At 37.6% G+C, this 20,376-nt stretch overlaps 1 protein-coding gene across 2 annotated transcripts in view; it reads right to left on the reverse strand.

The window, feature by feature from the left end:
- LOC138709443 (neural proliferation differentiation and control protein 1) overlaps window positions 1–13,969 on the reverse strand; it is a 299,520-nt gene extending 285,551 nt beyond the window's left edge. For both annotated transcript variants that reach the window (XM_069840334.1, XM_069840251.1), the window contains exon 1: window positions 13,683–13,969. In XM_069840334.1, coding sequence (XP_069696435.1) covers window positions 13,683–13,797 — 115 coding nt within the window. In that variant the 5' untranslated portion in view covers window positions 13,798–13,969. The remainder of the gene's footprint in view (window positions 1–13,682) is intronic.
- Window positions 13,970–20,376: the final 6,407 nt, after the last annotated feature.

A 20,376-nucleotide genomic window follows, 5' to 3' on the forward strand; every position in this document is an offset into this window, starting at 1 on the left:
GTAACAAAGATTAACTTCATTACGTAGCGCATTTTGTTAAATTGTATATCAATGCATATATTATAGTAACCATCTATTAATATCAAATTAATTGTAGGAGTTTTATAAAACAACAGAACATAGAATTGATTACTAACAAGTTGTCACAAGATCAACTCAAGTGAGATTGCAACCGTAGCGCCAGAAGAATCATATCATTGTGACATTTTATAGAGTCGACCTGGTTGGCGAGTTGGTATAGCGCTGGACTTCTATGCCCAAGGTTGCGGGTTCGATCCCGGGCCAGGTCGATGGCATTTAAGTGTGCTTAAATGCGACAGGCTCATGTCAGTAGATTTACTGACATGTAAAAGAACTCCTGCGGGATAAAATTCCGGCACATCCGGCGACGCTGATATAACCTCTGCAGTTGCGAGCGTCGTTAAATAAAACATAACATTTTATAGAGATGAAACTCACTGTTTCGTATTACCCGAATATTTCATAATATCCGAAGCTCTTCTATAACCATATTCCTAAGAAAAGAAAATACTAATTAAAATCTTACAAAACATCAAACTTAAAAAAAAAAAAAAAACACATTAACTTACTTATGGGTCGACCTAATATTTGTTTGCGAGCATTTGTATGTAAATGTTAAATTCAAATTCAAATTTTTCAAATTTATTCACAATTTATATTTGAAATGATACATATGAATATATACCCGAAATGAGCATATGCTCGTGCTCGGGTACAGTCCAGTAGTCTACATAAATTTTCACAGAGATCAATAATAATGTTGATGATAGAAATAACAGAAACAACAACAACAACAATAATAATAATAATAATAATAATAATAATAATAATAATAATAATAATAATAATAATAGAATATCCGTGACGGAGATGATACAAAGATAGTAATACAAATTAATTAATTAATTAATTAATTAACAATAATAATAATAATAATAATAATAATAATAATAATAATAATAATAAAACAAAATATTTACAATAATAAAATAAATACTAAGACGGATAAAATAAAATATAAAACCACTAGCGAGAGTTAACACAACTTAAATAAACATATAATAACCAGAAAAAAAAATGAACTCGAAAATCAAAAGAAAAGTATCGCAGACGACAGCAACCGCCGTATTGAAAATGTTATGTTTTATTTAACGACGCTCGCAACTGCAGAGGTTATATCAGCGTCGCCGGATGTGCCGGAATTTTGTCCCGCAGGAGTTCTTTTACATGCCAGTAAATCTACTGACATGAGCCTGTCGCATTTAAGCACACTTAAACGCCATCGACCTGGCCCTGGATCGAACCCGCAACCTTGGGCATAGAACGCTATACCAACTTGCCAACCAGGTCGACATTTGTATGTAGGTGTGGAGTAGGCCTAACAGTTCAAGAAAAATTATAACCAGTGATAACATTCGCAACACGAATAAAATTGCAAGACACATATGAGACATATAATGAGAAGGTACGTATCATTTCCGGTACACTCATTTCTTAAGAATTTTATACACAGCTTTGTTATGCCGGGCAGAAGAAGAAAGAGATTGAATGATGAAGAGAAAGAAGGGGGGGGGGGCATGAAGAGCCATCTCACTCTCCAGAAAATTGGACACTGAAATACAGCACACAACAGTCCATGAAATAATATCACGACCCAGATTTCTCTCGTAGAATTCTCTATTCTACAGTTGTCCGGAAGTACTGTCTTCTGAATTCGTGAGATTAAAGACGTTTCTAATACCTTGTCTACTAGGTACTTTTAGAAATTCCGTTTTACGCGATATGAGTGCAATCATATCTATTCTCATGCTACATTTGTTAGATTTCAGCAGACGGAACCAGTGGCGTATTCAGACATCACCGTCAGTGGGAGAAGACACGGTGACCTGGTTTCAAGATCTCCTTCTCAGTCTTCTCCCCACCTTCTCTTTCCCACTATCTCTCAGGAAGACATTTTCCGTCTCAGAAAGAAAATCATTGATTATCCCGCGGTTCTTTTATCTCAGGAAAGGCTTCGAATTTTCTGTTACAGGGTGGGTGAAGTTATTTGTTTTTCTTCTTCGCCTGAATATGCACCTGCAGGATTAAACGAGTGTTCGGAAAATTCCATCGAACAACAGTACCAGTACTGCAGAAGAGAGAGCATAATATCTACGAATTTAGGTACATACACAATGGACGAATAAAAGATATAAGTTTAATGAAGATTGACATATCATTTAATTTTAATGTGTATACTTTATATTACTTGTTATATGTTTCCATTGAATTATGGTAATAACTTCATTTTAACCCTTGTTTTCTACGGTTTTAGTAAATGGCGCTTGGCCCACTATGGTTCTGAACCCTTCGTCTGTACTAGTACAGGGACATCATTTTATTTTTACTAACATTTTTAATATTAACCTGGCTATACCTTTGGATTAATGATTGAGACCCGAAAACATCATCTGCTACCCCCTTCCACGACTGGAGTTCGATGATACTGGCGTAAAATACAAACAAATCACTTTACTAGGTATAGGAGGGAAGAAAAGTAGTTCATCCATTTACGTAAAGTAGGAAATATCGCGATTTTGAGTGTGATAATTTTCATTAGGTTTTGTTTCATCAAAATACAGTACAGTATTAACAATAAGTGTTTTTTACTCACGAACTGAGTTATCCATGCGAACGTATTCATTATGCAGTGTATATTATACTGTCTACAGCACATTAGCGTACGATATAGAGAATGAAGTTAAATTGAAAAATAATCATAATATGGATATTTAAACACAGTTTTGAAAATGGTGGCCGTTCATTTCGATACAGGCTTCAGTTCTTTTGTGCATGTTATCGCACTATAGACTATTATACCTAATTCCAATTACCAGTTTCGGCCTTCGTACCAGTAACTCATGTCGAAATAATTCTGTACCTATCCTATAAAAGAGTACCTTACGTACTGCAAATTCAATCTTCACTTTCACCCGATCCGAAAAGATAAAATAATTACTCAGACATGCTATCTACTGTCCGTGGAGGAAATCACGTGACCTTAATTACTTAACGAGGCCCTTTTATTTAAGTTATTGTAAACCGTTTTATAATATTATGTAGACGTAAAATTCCTAACATAAATTAATGTTTTCAGAAAAGAGCTAAGACAGCCCAGCCACTAGCCTTTACAGAAGGGCGAGCAGAAGTGAGTGGGAGAAACTGGGATGCGACGTCAGCAAGCGGACGACAGTGCATGTGCGAAAATATGATTCAATATTGAAAGCTCTTTCGTCACTGGAAAACGCGAACATATTTCTGGAACGTACTATACTCAGTAACTCAGTACTGCTTACTATGATCGTAAGGTGACTTTGACTGCATACGCGCCCTTGGTTCTGTGTGGAAGACGGTTGGAAGTTTACTAGTAGAGGGGATGAGAATGAAGTACATTAAAAAATTCAGGTACAATAAAAATTGAAGTAAAAATAAAATGATGTCCCTGTACAAACAAACCACTTTAATATGTATAGGAGGGAAGAAAAGTAGTTCATCCATTTACGTAAACTAGGAAATATCGTGCTTTTGAGTTTGGTAATTTTCATTAGGTTTTTGTTTAATCAAAATACAGTACAGTATTAACAATGAGTTTTTTTACTCACGAACTGAGCTTTCCATGCGGACGTATTCATCATACAGTGTATATTATACTGTCTACAGCACATTAGCGTACACTATAGAGAATGAAGTTAAATTGAAAAATAATCATAATCATAATGTGGATATTTAAACACATTTTTGAAAATGGTGGCCGTTCATTTCGATACAGGCTTCAGTTCTAATGTGCATATTATCGCACTACAGACTATTGTACATAATTCCAATTACCAGGTTCGTACTTCGTATCAGTAACTCATGTTGAAATAATTCTGTACCTACTATATAAAAGAGTACCTTACGTACTGTAAATTCAATCTTCACTTCCGCCCGATCCGAAAAGATAAAATTACTCAGACATGCTATCTACTGTCCGTCCAAGTGGTTACGTCGCAGCGTCGTAGAAAGGGAGGCAATCACGTGGCAGTTAACTACTTAACGAGGCCCTTTTATTTAAGATATTTTAAACAATTGTATGGGTATAATATTACGTAGACGTCCAATTCCTAACAGAAATTAATGTTCTCAGAAAAGAGCTAAGACAGCCCAGCCACTAGCATTTACAGAGAGGCGAATAGAAACAGGTGGGGGAAACCGGGATGCGACGTAGGCAAATGAAAAACGATGCAATATTGAAAGCTCTTTCGTCACTGGAAAACGCGAACATATTTTTGGAACGTACTATTCACTATGACCGTAAGGCTACTATGACTGTATATGCGGTCTTGGATCTGTGTGGAGGACAGTTGAACTTCGTTAGTGGAAGGGGTGGGAGTGAAGTACATTCAAAAACTCAGGTACAATAAAAATTGAAGTAAAAATAAAATGATGTCCCTGTATATGAGGCGCTCAGAAAAAATGGCCCAACCCACAAAATTATATTTTCACTTTACCTCTTCGTAACAGTGCGCGAAATACGATACACAAATGAAAATTGTACTGAAATCTCAAGAAAAAAAATAGGAATGATGATTAGGCCGATTTATACTTTGAAGAGAACAATATAAGGAGCTCTTTAAAGCAATAAACTCAGTATGTAAATTTTATGGGTTGTACAATTTGTGCGCTGAGCGTTTCATATACTGGTTTTCCTTTAGAATCACCCATACTATCATCCCTCAACATATGACCCTTTCCTTTAGACTCGCCCTGTAAATGGCGCACAATGTACCAACGTGAATAAGTGCAGATCCGGCCCTTCGAAAGTCAACCAAGTCGGAACCTGGGTCACTGTGATGGAGAGCCGTCTGCATAATGGAATACAGTTGGGAAGCTGAGTCAAACTTCATTATATCTGTATTATATCACAGCATATGTCACGTTTTATCACGGACCCAAAATCACAGCACTTTATCTGTTCTATGTAACTGAGATAGGACATGAAAATAATTAAAAAATTAATCACCTACTTGGAAACGAAACAAAAGCCTTTGAATTAATGCGAGCCTTTTATACTCCAGTATATCTATTAACGAGCACTTACGAAGTGGAGGCAAATAAATCCACGGCTCATGGATTATTTCTTGCTGTATCTACTTAACAGCTAACTTCACAATCTTTCGCACGTCTCTGGCATGGTTGCGTGGTCAAGATCAATGTCTTATTAATGTTTTGTGTAAACGTACACTCTTCCACTTCCAGAAATTTTTAAGTGTCTCCACTGTAAATTTCATAAATATAACAAACTGATTTTAATGTATAACAAACAACACGAAAGTTATACAAATCAAGCTTCCAGGTATAACTCCCTGTAAAGTTGATTTGAATAATTTCGAGAGAAAAATTGTTCCGGGGCAGGGCATCGAACCCGGGACCTTTAGTTAAACGTACCAACGCTCTACCAACTGAGCTACCCGGGCACTCTACCAGACACCGACTCAATTTTTCCCTCTGTATCCACAGACCTCTAAGTGGGCTGACAACCGTCAAGCAACCAACATTGAGTGTACACTAACTCTGTGTGACTTAAAATGTGGTTTTCTGTTAACGAACAGTGACGTGTATTATACAAATCAAGCTTCCAGGTATCGGTGTCTGGTAGTTCCCGGGTAGCTCAGTTGGTAGAGCGTTGGTACGTTTAACCAAATGTCCCGGGTTCGATGGCCGGCCCCGGAACAATTTTTCCCTCAAAATTATTCAACACGAAAGTTACTTCAAATAATAGTCTAATTTTTAGGTCGTCTCATAAGTAATGTTTATTTTTCCTTCTTTTTCAATTTTGGGGTTTTATAAGACTTCAAGTCCACACCTGTGGAGTAACGGTTAGCGCGTCTGGCTGCGAAACCAGGTGGCCCGGGTTCGAATCCCGGTCGGGGCAAGTTACCTGGTTGAGGTTTTTTCCGAGGTTTTCCCTCAACCCAATACGAGCAAATGCTGGGTAACTTTCGGTGCTGGACTCCGGACTCATTTAACCGGCATTATCACCTTCATTTCATTCAGACGCTAAATAACCTAGATGTTGATACAGCGTCGTAAAATAACCCAAATAAATAAATAATAAAAATAAATATAAGATTTCAGATCTGCCTGGGTGGCGCAGTCGGTAGAGTGCTGGCCTTTTTTGCCCGAGGTTGCGGGTTCGATCCCGGCCCAGGTCGATGGCATTTAAGTTTGCTTAAATGCGACAGGCTTATGTCAGTAGATTTACTGACATGTAAAAAAACTCCTGCGGGACAAAATTCCGACATATCGGCGATGCTGATATAACCTCAGGCAATTGCGAGCTACGGCAGTGGGTCTCTCTATTTGTTGGGCTAACAGATATCTTTACTAGTCCAGAAAAGAATGAACTTAGCTTTCGATTTCTGACGTCATTCTTCGGATAATCATTACTTTGCAATAAAATATTAGTGAAGATATTAACTACCTACAATGATCCACTTTTCATTCCTTGCGTAAAAAATATAGGCTAAAGTTGAAAAAACTCTTTGACAAGGAACGAACTTCAAAGCTTTTGTAATGACCTGTTTTGACTGGTCTTTCGAGTGGAAATGAATGACGTAGATTTTTGTACAGCAAAGCCAAATCATACAGCTCTCAAAGGTTGCGAAATTTTTTCTTTGTTACCTACTTTCAATCTCCAACCTCTGCATTCGTCAAGAACTGAGTTGCGAGTTCAATCTCAGAAAAGTAGTTGAGAAATCCCGAGTTCGAAGCCCATCATTATATTTTTCGCGTTGTTGCACGTTTAGAATTATCGCAGCAGTTTATTCATTTTTATCATTATCCTGGCTATACTCGGAAACACTGTTACCCCCCCCCTTCCATTACAGGAGTTTGGAGTTACTAGTGGAATATGTAAACAAATCATTTTACTAGCTATAGGAGGAGAGAAAAGTAGTGTATCCATTTATTTTACAGGTTAATATAGTATTACGATTTTTAGTTTGGTCATTACTTTACAGTATTTTATCAAAAAACAGTAAAATAGTAACAATTTTTTTCACAAACTCAAGTCTTCAGGCGGTTATATACATTATGTAATGTCTACTTTATTCAGCATATTACTAACCTAATTTATTCCTGAGAATTTTGTGAGCACTTCCGTAAGAAACCCCAATTTCTACAGCTAACTTCTTGACCGACTTATTAGGACCTCGCTGCATCCTTTCTCTAGCATCTTCTGTCACCTTTGTTGGCCATATTACACTTTTCTTCCTTTCTGCACACTCTGTTGCTCTAAATTTGTCTGCCAAATTAATATATTTCTACGAAAATATCCCGTAATGATATAATCAGGAAATTGTGAAAAAAAAAAAAAAAAAAATGTTGTTCACATTTGGTTATATTGTAATTCCAGTTTCCATCATCGTCTTTCATACCTACAAATAGTAAAACAAAACTCTTGTTTAAATAATGCTATTAAGTACCGTACCATTTTATAGGGTACCGTACTTTCGATAACTCTAATCTTCACTTGTGCTCAGTCCACACAGATAAATTCAGTTATGTTACACACCATACCTGTGTGAAAATAATATTCAATAATATAAGTTCTTTCTTCTATAGAAAACACAACATATTTCTGAAACACACTGTACTCTGTACTGTTTATTTCACTGCTAGCAACAGCGGCCGTAAGTTTGTGTGACTGACGTTAGTGAATGGGGTGGGAGTCAAGTACATTTAGAAACGCAGGTACAATAAAAATTGAAGTAAAAATAAAATGATGTCCCTGTACAATGAAAGAAGGAAAAATGGGAGAAGAAATAATTAAAAGTTACGTGATCGTGCAATTTGTGGAAGTGAGAAGTGATCTATGTGTTGGACACTTTTCTCATTCCGTTTTTCACCGTTCCGTTAAGAAACTTAAGAAAATTTTGAAGAGGAAATGCCGAAACGGACGAAATCACAATAGGGTAGGATAGCGAAAGCTCGAGTGAACAATAGCAGGGCAGAGTGGTTGAAGATGTTAAAAACTTGAACAGAGCGAGTAGCAAGAGAGGGGTTTGCTATCCTCGCTAGACAAGAGATCCGAGCCTTTACACTGGACGAGTGACGGTCGAGAAAGCTTGCCCTGAAATATCCAAGGCGACACGTACAAACCAAGGCTCTGATGTGCGAAAATATGGTAAATGCCGAAATTTGTAACAATAAGTATGTACTCCGTGGCTCATTTCTTTCTCGACGTGTCTTAGAGCCTTAGCAAAACGACGGAAAACCATAGGCAGGACGAACTGTCTCGATTTAAAAGACTAGCCAACTAACTATAAAGTGACTAATATTTGGCCAGATAGACTTCTTCTTCTTCTTCTTCTTCTTCTTCTTCTTCCTAAACACGGTTTAGGCCTTTGCGACCTGTTCCGAGCAGGAGCGGCTCGCCCATAAGAGCTGCAGCACTCCCTGCTTTGTCAAGGAAATAAAAATAATTTTGATTTTAATTTGTAGAATAATTTTTTATAGCTTTTCTTAAGTAAATTGCTTTATATTTCATCTGGGAATATGTACTATTATCTGATGCATAATACAGAGTGATTTATATAGAACTGACACATTTCTTTCTTTAATTATTCCGTAGGAAATTCATTCAATGACCCAATTTTAGCACCAAATTAAGCAGAAAGTTCTGGGGTTTCGATTCCTTGTCACTAGATGCGCAGATGTTTGTTTCATTCCTATTGTTGGCAGCACTGACCCAATTTTAGCACCAAATTAAGCAGAATGTTCTGGAGTTTCGATTCCTTGTCACTAAATGCGCAGATGTTTATGTTTTATTCCTATTGTTGGCAGCACTAGATGCGCAGATGTTTATGTTTTATTCCTATTGTTGGCAGCTGTTTTCGACATTTTGTGTCAACGTGAAAATGCAGTACACATTAAATCAACGACTCTTCCTTGTGAAGCAATACTGGATTACGAATTCAATTACAGCTACTCAAAGGGCATACCAGAGAGAATTTGGTGTTCGCAATCCTCCCAAAAGAAAAACAATACTGGGACTGGTAAACAAATTGGAAACAACTGGATCTCTGGTGAGTGAAAAGGGCAAGCATCGTTCATCTAGGCTTCCCACGGTTGTTGTTGACGTAAGAGCACGACTGGAACAGTCACCCAAAAAATCATTAAGACGTTTGTCGCAGGTGACAGGGTACACCTACTCAATGTGTCAGAGAACCTAAAGCCATATAGGGTTACGGTTGTTCATCAGCTACAGGAACCAGAGAAGGATAAAAGATTGAATTATTGTCGTTGGTTTCAGACGTTCATTGTGCAAAATCCTGCCATATTGTCCATCACATGGTTCACAGATGAAGCATGGTTCCATTTATCCGGTTATGTGACAACCGAATAATTTCCAGGAACCTGTGGCCACCGAGATATCCGGATTTGACAACGCCGGACTTCTTTCTATGGGGTTACTTAAAAGACAGGGTTTACGCCACACGTCCCCAGACATTGGACGATCTGAAGCACAACAACACACAGGAGATTCAAGCTAACAACAGAGTCCTCCAACGAATGGCCAGTAACATGGAACACGTGTTGAGTTGTGCCTTATGCAGGATAGAGGACATTTTCAACATTTGCTATAGAGGTAAATAATCTCCCAAAATTCCTCTACATTTTAGGTATAATAAGTTGTCGCTAGCACAATTCGTTTTGAAACAATTAATGAAAGAAATGTGTCAGTTCTATATAAATCACTCTGTATTTTTGCGCATCGACTGTATTGAAATTGACACTGCATTCAAAGTCGTCCTGGGATCTGCAGGGTGGGACAGCTCATAGAGAGTGTGTGTCTTGCATGGTCAGGGGGTAGAGAGGTGAAGGGAAGCAGAGGGAAACTGCCGCTGTTTAAAACCCATATTTCGCTGCAGTGGCTTGCAGAGCCAGGCTACAAGGGAAGATCTTTCCTCCCCTCCCACACAGCTATTGTAATGCTGCGTCAAATGGATTCTCTATTCCCTTGAAACTTCATGACAAAATTTTTATTTTCTCTTCACATACTTATTGTTGTAGAATCTTATCGAGTTAGTATAACGAAATTAATATCCTCTTTTGCCTTATTATTATATATCCAGCCACCTTAACTCAAAATGTTTGTGCGAGTAGAATCCTTTTGATATAGCATGTAAAATACGAAAGAGACCTCTTTCCAGTTTTAGAAAATTGTTGGCTATCAGTATATCCGAGTGTTGCTTTGGTGTGACATCTTAGTGCCGTAACTTAACCAGTGCAAATGTGCAAGCACGAGTGTGTGTGAATTACAGAATATTAATTTTTCTCAACTTTCCCTTGCGGAGAAGATTGAAGTGAAATTTGTATATACCAAAATCTAATGCAGCGCCCCCAATCCACAAGTTCACGAGTCACTACTGGTTCCGAGGCTAATTAAGTGTTTTCAGTCAAATTGGTCACTCCATCTTCTCACCGGTCTCCCAACGTCTCGGCCTCCAAATGGTCTGTTAAAAAAAGCTTGCCGTGGAAGTCTTGAAGGACTCGTTCTTAATACATGTTCTTTCCATTGCTTCTGATATCTCTTCCACTATATTCTCCTGTTGTAGTTGGTTTCTAATATCTTTATTACGTAGTCTATCTATTCGGGTAACTCCCAATGTTGATCTCAGGAACCTCATATGTGCTGCTTCTATTCTTGATTTATCTTTAGCTCTTAAGACCCAAGTTTCACTTGCGGATTTTAGGGCTTGTTTTGAAGTAATATTATGTATTCCTAGTTTAATTTCTTTTCTCATATCTTTCCCAAAATATCTTTTTATACAACTATTTAATTTATTATATTTTTGTAAATTCTCTTCTATATCTGTTTGTGCGCTCATAGTTGAGTTTTTAGTACCTAAGTATGTAAAATTTGAGACCTGTTCTATAACTTCCTGATTTAGGACTATTTTTATTCGTTTTTGTATTTTTCCTTTGAGGCCCATTGATTTAGTTTTTGTATTATATATAGTCATGTTGAAATCTTTTGCTATTTTATTCAAATTATTAACCGCTCTTTGTAGTTCATTTCCCGCTTATACCACCTGATCATCTGCGAAGCATATTGTGTCGATATTCCTCTGATTTAATAAGATACCTTTTGGTTCACTTTTTCTCCACTCTTCTATTATTTTGTTCAGATATAGATCAAATAATATTGGGGATAGTCCACATCCTTGTCTCAATCATATATTATCAACACTTATCTTTTTTGTTGTAGACTTAAGCGGCATAATGTAGGAAATGGTAATTTTAACCACATGAGAGAAAAGAACGTGTTTTCCTCGTTTAGAGAGAGTGGCTAAGGGTGTGGCATGACCGTGGGAAATGACCGTAATCAAAGAAGAGGAAATGGTAGAAGAAATGATTAAAAGATATGTAATCGCGCATCTTACAAGGAAATTTGGAACTGTGGGGAAAAATTGCGTGAGCTCCAAGTCTATTGGCCACTTATCTCACTCCACTGTTCGCCGTTTCATATAAGGAAATTAAGCGAATTTTAAAGGGGAAAAGCCAAAAATGGACGTGACTTAATGACAAACAACAGGTAAGGGTGGAGCCACAGTGAATTTTAATGGCAGAGTAATTACCACATGAGGGAGAGAAACGGAGCGAGGCGGACGGCGTGGAAAAATCATGAGATACGAAGCTCATCTCACACTTCTATTTCTATGGTACCACGAGTGACTTCAGAATAAATCTCTCATGTCAAAACGTTACACTATTTCTCTCCCTGTAGATCGAATACAGACGTTTCACGTCAAATATCGTGGACTGTAAAAACAAATGGTATAACCACGTACAAAGAACGGTGAATGAAAGATATCAAGACTACTCTTGTACAGACCAGAAACAAAATTTGGGCCACTTGAATTTTCCAAGTTCCAGTTATAACATATTGCGCATCCTCAGTGCTTGGAAAATCCAGGTGGCCCAATTTTTTTTTCTGGGTCTGTACAAGCCGGAAAGAACAGACGTCGACAGACCAAGAAAGAGATAGACAGAACAGAGTCTGTAGGATCCGCGAAAGCCCAGAAGGTCTAATGCCAGCCAGAAGAATAAATATTATTTCTTTATAGTCTTATTTAACGACGGTGTACTAATTACAACTACTGGAATTTGGTAATAGCGAGATATTTGACGAAATGAGGCAGAAGATTCGCCACATTATTACCTGTCATTCGTCCTACATTTGGGAAAAAACCTCCGAATAAAACCAGGGCAGATAATCAGCCCAAGTGAGAACCAAACGTATGTCAGAAAGCAACTCCGTATCAGCATAGATATTCTACACACAATAATAAATAAGCCAAAGTGTAAAAACGGCCAAAATAGGCGTTTTCCAAAATTGGGACTCCTTTTCTTCTTGTCCGGCGCTTGAACTTCGAACCTGTCCCAGTTAGAAGCAGCAAAAAGGCATGTGGTCTAAAAGGTAACAGACCTCAAATTTCGCTGCCAATAACTCAGCAACCTTTGAGTATTGTCTAATTTATCTTTCCTATACTAAGTTTTATATAATTTATTTCCACTCGAAAGTGTCAACAAAATCGGTGATCCCAAAAGCTTGTAGTAACCTCTGCTTGTGAACTGGTTATGAGTAAATTCACAGATTTTGATACTAGGACTTCGATTCTGGGGTAAACATAAGTACTTATATTTCACATACAAGCTTCCCGGATAAATTCAATAATAGTAGAAAATGCTGCATACATACAAAAGGTCGATTGCGTGATTATTTTTTTAATATCCGGGATGCTGTAAGCTTGAATTGTCATACAAGTATTGAAAACACTGTTGCAGTTTTGCAATATTTTCCCTATACTTCGTGTAATCACAAAGTTAAGAATAATATAACTGTAAACTGAAAAACAAATAGACCTAATACAAATGAATCTATTGTTCGATTGAAAAGAAGTGTGTCCGGAATAACTCGCATTTCACGAGGTTCCTGTGTCTTAAAAAACAGTTCGTTAATTAGCCAGATGAAATATCTTTAATTTATTGTATGCTATTCTGAAACAGATGGTGGCTAAACTTACTAATGATTCATATAATCTAACAGACGTCAAATCATCGCACCATACGTTAGACACTTGCGAGGACTGTAACAAGACCTGCTTACTGTATTGTATTGATAAGCAGACGTATTTCCCATACTACTATCGAGTAAACTCCAGGAAGCGAAAAACAATAAGAAAAACGCCTACATATACGAGAAATATGATCGCATTATGACAGTCGTGAAAAGCAATCACTGAACATCATTTGCAACATAATGTCATCCACATTCTCTCAAATTAATTAAAATTATTACCAAAACAACACGCCCTCCGTTTGTATGATAGATGACAGCTGTCAAATATTCAAAAGAGATATTTCAGGTTTTTTTTATTATTTCTGAACGTACTTACGAATTCTAAAGGCTAAAATCGGTCAATGATCATTATTTTCTAACAAATTATACACATTTAAGTGCATATAATAAATAAACAATTAAAATTATTAATGGTTTAAGGAAACAATCTTGTGCGGCAATCATCGTGTCTATAATACAATATGTCAGCACGAAATAAATGGATATTACTTACCGAAGAAGTCTGTGTGGGCCAAAACCTCGCTGCTCAGTGTCACGTACGTAACAAACCAGAGAAGCACAAGATTCATACTGAAAATTACTTTAAATATCCCCCAGCTTTGGTCCATATGTTGTCATTCCTTGGCCATTTTGGAAAATCAATACACTTCCCAGAGTTCCATTACACGAAGACAGAGCAACATCGCCATCCGGTACCAGCGCGGTCGACACTGCGCGCCCGGCAACTGTTCCTGCCCGACCGGGAACACAACTCAATTCTTATCACAGCCCTCGTGCGCATGTGCAATACAACTGATCACTGAATGATAACATTCAGCAAAGGAAAAGGAATATGGAAGGAGGGAGAACAAAAAAATCGTATGGTAATTATCGTTAACCGACATGTGTGGTCTTTATTTTAAAACATGTCACGTCTCATACAACAATGAATCGAAAATTATGTTGTAATTATTTTACAATAAAAATGAACACAGCTAACAAACTCTCCTGACAGGATGCGTTGTAGAGACCAAGAGTTTTTACTGAATTAAAATTGCTACACACGCAAATGAAACCCATTACATTATTATTGAATGTCGTATCAACACGGCTAAAATAATGTAGGTCATAAACGAACGTATGAATTTATTTTTGCAAACATGGATATTTTGTCCAAAATTGTATTTAAAACCATGAAAATTATGCATCCCTGCCTGCCTTCATTAATGATAAATTGTTCAAACAATTTTGTTAGTGGCTTACCCTCAGTTTTGGTAAACTGATACCAAAAGCCTATTCCTATCCTATCCCGTTCTATGAAGAATCATGGACCAAATCATAAGCTCCCCTTCCGCTGCTTAGCCTATATCGTAAATCGTATTTCACCACGAAATAGCGATCGTATCCTCTATAATCTACATAGATTATATAACTAACAGAAAAGTCTTCTGAACCTACATGTGTCTTTCCTTGCATTAGGAATGTAAAGGCTGCATCCCCTGACCTTGGCCGTGTATCACAAATTATCACGTGGGGGAAAAGCCAGTAAGTTATTATAGACTACTGTAGCTGTTTTCTACGAGAAACTGTCTTTACTGTTCCGTAGTATTTAATGTAAAATGGCCGTCTTTGGTGTTCATCACAGTTACCATGCGGTCCAGGTGGATTTTAAAAGGCGATAAAATATCTTAGTTTTAGCATGGCTATTTCCGGAAGAGAAGTACCTAAAGATGGGAGGCAAGTGTCGTAGATGTACGATATCTGTCCCTAACAGAAGTTTCTAGGCAAGCAAAATTCATCAGTCATCTCTCGCTCACGTTGAATTTAGACGGTGAATAAACTTCTACAGTTAAAATTAATAATACTAATAATAATCCGTGGCGCTACAGTCCGTGAAGGGCCTAGACCGACTGCTAGCCTCACGCCCACATGTAGAAGCAGAGGTAGACGATCATCTAACCAGAATGGAGGTATCGTGTGGTTAGAACGATGATTCCCCCAGCCGTTATAGCTGGCTTTCGCAACCGGATTTCGCTACCTATCATAGCTCCCCAAGTGCATCATGATGCTGAGCGGGCACCGGTCCCATACACTGGGCGAAATTTCATGAGAAAATTTCTTCCTCCCCACGAGGACTCGAACCAGTACGCATTCCATAACGCGAGTCCTAGGCAGGATGCCTTAGACCACGACGCCACGGCGCTGGACACAGTTGAAATTATCGTATAATAATAATAATAATAATAATAATAATAATAATAATAATAATAATAATAATAATAATAATAAAATTCTACCATTCTAAGTACTTTTCAATTAAACTATATTAAATTAAAACTATTTCTGCCCATATACTCTCACAATAAATTATTCATCACCCCGCATTTTTGTACGAATAATAATTTTTTATTCAATTAAAATTAAGTTAAACATTGTATTTTTCTTTTACATTTACATTAAAACATTTCACGAGAATCTTTCCCAAGTTGACCTGAATTTACACTCTATAGCATTTTTTAACAAAGTCTCCCTTGTATTTTTTTTAATTATGATTCATTTAACGACGCTCGCAACTGTCGAAGTTATATCAGCGTCGCTGGTGTGCCAGAATTTTGTCCCGCAGGAGTTCTTTCACATGCCAGTAAATCTACTATGCATGAACTGCGAAGTATGTTTGGTGACAGAATAATTAGTCGAGGATTGTGGCCACCTCGTTCCCTTGACCTATCTCCATGCGATTTTTATTTATGAGGAACGTTAAAGAATAAAGTGTACGCATCAAATCCGAAGTGCTTGACAGAAAAAAAATTCGTGTTTAGTGATGCAGGAAACATTGTTACTAAACATAGAGCGGCACTTAATTCGGAGCATGTGAATGCACTCACATGTTTAAAATCACGGATAAAGCAGTATCAACTAAGTGAGTCTTCATACTTTTTTTATTTGTGTTTGTCTCAAAAATCCCCGGAGAATTGACACAATATAATAAATATGTTAGTAAATAACTAAAATAGTATTTTTGTAACACGATACAGTAACATAATTTTATATTTATCACCAAAAACAAATTAAATTTAACAATAATTGTGCATTATAGTATATTAAAACTTTTTTTCAAATCGATCAAAGCTGGATTAATCTATCAATTAATCGATTAAATATTTTGATCGATCGGCAGTACTAGAATTTACAATACATCAAATTGTATTCTGTGCAGTTCAAATTAAATAATGAATCTGGACCATCTCAACAGATGCACAGCCCTATTCATGCATGATACCATGTCTAAAAATATTACAGTGAAAACAAAAAAAGGCTTTGTTGCCAGATGTTTAGGTACTAGAACTACAACATTTCCAACAACTACATTAAGTAAAATGTTTTCAATATTGACAGAATCAAGATATAGACTACAGGTGACTGATGTGTATGGCTTTATGTCACCTTCTACTAAGGTGGAATTATCGTAGGCGATGTCACGAGAGGTTTTGATTTTAGCAAAGAAATTACATTTACTTTATTTAGAGGAAATCAAAACCTCAAATGATATTTGTTACAACTACTTCCCAAATAGAATAACAAATACGTAATAAAAGAAGATAATGCTTGTCAATTTATCATCATCATCATCATCATCATCATCATCATCATCATCATGTGTTTTTCTTCTGGAGAAAAATGTGGAGGAACTGTGTAGAATACCGTATATTATGGCAGTCAGGAAGATGGTTAGATTATTGTTCAGTCCACAGAAATTTTGTTGTTTTTAACCTCCTTTTCGTCCAACTTTAAGACTTCCAAAGCCTAAGCGGAGTTCAAGGAAAAATTATGTTAAAAACATGATTATTAAAACATTTCTCGGTCCCGTGATGAAAAAACAACAAAAAGGTGCCGGAACACCATTCCAGTGTTCCACCAAAAAAAAGCACTGATTATTATTATAACCTCTATTACTAGGAACATTATTATTACCATTATTATTACCACTATTATTATTATTATTATTACTACTACTTCCACTATTATTATTATTATTATTACTATTACTATTACTATACTATTAATATGATTATTATTACTATTACTACTACTACTGGGGCAGCCGGGTAGCTCAGTTGGTAGAGCAGCTGGCTACGGACTGGAAGGTCCGGGGTTCGATCCCGAGTGGTGACGGGATTTTTCTCGTTGCCAACTTTCAGAACGGCCCTGAGGTTCACTCAGTCTCCTATAAAATTGAGTACCGGGTCTTTCCCGGGGGTAAAAGGCAGTCAGAGCGTGGTGCCGACCACACTACCTCATTCTAGTGCAGAGGTCACGGAAAGCATGGGACTCTACCGCCATGTCCCCCCCAAGTGCCTTCATGGCATGTGACGGGGATACCTTCACCTTCACCCCAAGTGCCTTCATGGCATGTGACGGGGATACCTTCACCTTCACCCCAAGTGCCTTCATGGCATGTGATGGGGATACCTTCACCTTCACCCCAAGTGCCTTCATGGCATGTGACGGGGATACCTTCACCTTCACCCCAAGTGCCTTCATGGCATGTGACGGGGATACCTTCACCTTCACCCCAAGTGCCTTCATGGCATGTGACGGGGATACCTTCACCTTCACTACTACTACTACTACTACTACTACTACTACTACTACTACTACTACTATTATTATTATTATTATTATTATAATTATTATTATTATACAAGATACAAAGTAATTCTTACAGAACGAATCCAATGTCTTACAGGTACCTACAATTTCCCAAACCAGTACAGTATCTTGCCTACAATTCACAAACAAATGAAGGCAGGAGACTTACCTTGGTTCATGTCAAACACGTGCACATCACATCAGTTGCTGGAAGTAACTGCAGTTTTCTAGTAGGCACATTTCAACAAGGCACTTCATGCTTTCTTTTATGCATGCTAACATCAACGATCCTGATTTCCCCAGGGAAGTTGTTATCTAGCTGTTCCACAGTTTTGGGTCCATCATGAAAAACTCTATTTTTAAGATGGCCCCACAGGAAGAAATCAGGGCTGCTAGATCGAGCAAACATGGTGGCTACAGACCGGCAGAAATGATTTGGTTGTCAAAATAACTGGATACTGTTTTCACTGACTCTTCAACATCTGGCAGGTCACCCCATCTTGCTGCAAATATCCTTGTGTTAATTCCACCTCATCATGTCATTTCACAAAAAGTGTGTGAATATCTTCTTTTATGCATTAGTGTTAACTATTCCAGAAAAAAAACATTGGCTCAATAATCCTAAAACCACTTATGACATATTATACTGTGACTTTCATTGGGTGTAACTGGGATTCGTGTACAGTGAAACCTCTCATTTACGGACATCGAAGGGACATAACAATCTGTCCGCATCTGGGAGGTGTCCTTTATTGGGAGGGAGGGTCCCCAATCTGATAGTAAATTTATAATGTTCATTATGTATCCCTTCACGCTTTATGTGAAATGTATTACTGTATTTTAATTCTAAATGCAGTCTACTGTACTACAGTAAATTCTATGCAACTTTGAACTATAGTAGATGACACCAAAAAAGGAAAATACAGTACTGTGCCATGCAATTTTATTCTAGGTATACAGTTATGCAGTACTGTAATTTACAGTTTTCAACTTAACCTTTACGTTCAGGTGCCATGTCTCTTGAAACAGAACAACTGATTGAAGTGAAGAGAGTAATCCTACTAACTATATCACGATCGCGGAAACCTTGGACCCATTAGACAGGTTAAATATTATGATTTTGTTTATCCACCCGCTTTCAGCTAACAAGGGGAAGCTGGCTGGGCTAGTGATAGCCTATGAGACCCTTGTTGTCTTCTTTCATGTTAAGGAATTTCTGTACAGTTCTCAAAACTAAATTTTCCATTTTTGTAACACATTAGGTCTTGAAATCCAAGTGCTGTCCGTAATCAGGAGGTAAAGCAGGCTTTAGGACTGAGAAACAGCTGTCCGTGTCCGTGTCTGATAGTGTCCGTAAATGAGAGTTAAATTTATCATTATTTCTATATTATTTCAGTTGGGACATAAAAATCTGTCCTTATACGAGGAGTGTCCGTATCTTGGGGGTGTCCGTAAGGAGAGGTTTCACTGTATTTCATATATTCAAATTTCGTCTTAAACTGTTGGGCTTCAAGGAAAGAGCCTGTCACCCAATAAGAATGCTGTATTACACGTTGGGCATCGAGTGCATCTAAGGTCAGTATAAAACTTCAAACTTCCCTCTTTCAAATGGTGGTAAGATCATGTATTTATGTTCAATATTGGTGAAAATGTACCCTTCTGAAATCGTCCAATAATTTGTAACCACGGTGTATTTCATACAGTGACTTATGGATGAAAAATTGTACTTAATCTGAACAGCTGCCACAGCGCTGGGCTCATAATCCTGTGAATCTGTATTCGATACCTGGAGCATTCTAGATTTATGACTTATGTTGGGCAAGGTCATGGTCCAGATAACACAGAAGTGTTCTCCATCTCTGGTTCCTCTATTGACATCCCAATGAACCTCAATCATCTCATCTCATCGTGGGTGTAGCACAGACCAGCCTCCTATGGCGCACCTTGGGCAACACTCTGTCTGTAATTTGGTCTACACAAGTGTCTTCATTTGGTCAATGATGAAGAGTCAAGTACCCAGCATTAGAATTTTTCTCGTACTTAATGGTATAAAAACAAACTGACTAGTCATACTAGTCGAGCAAAATATAATGAGGTGGGCGAGACCTCATTCATATTTGATACATATATGATGTTAACAGTTTAAAGAAACTGTTGTTGAATATGGCCATAAAGTCATGTAATATGCGCTCCTGTACATATATGACGTGTATCGTCTCAAGTGCAGGCAGTAAGGCCGTAACACGATACTACGAGAGGAGTTCGGCCGGCGTCGTGAATCGGGTCCCGGCATAGCTCAGTTGGTTAGAGAGCACTCAGTGCGCACAGCTGAGAGGTCCTGGGTTCGATTCCCGGTGCCGGTACGAATTTTTCTCGTACTTAATGGTATAAAAACAAACTGACTAGTCATACTAGTCGAGCAAAATATAATGAGATGGGCGAGACCTCATTCATATTTGATACATTAGTAAAAAAGATAAAAAGAGAAACTTCTTCCTTTCGCAATAAGCCTGCAGCTTGTTGTATCCATTCGTCAGTGCTGTGTAAGCTTATCTTTC

Source organism: Periplaneta americana, chromosome 1 (assembly GCF_040183065.1).
Source record: "Periplaneta americana isolate PAMFEO1 chromosome 1, P.americana_PAMFEO1_priV1, whole genome shotgun sequence".
In the NCBI taxonomy this organism is placed as follows: Eukaryota; Metazoa; Arthropoda; class Insecta; order Blattodea; family Blattidae; genus Periplaneta; species Periplaneta americana.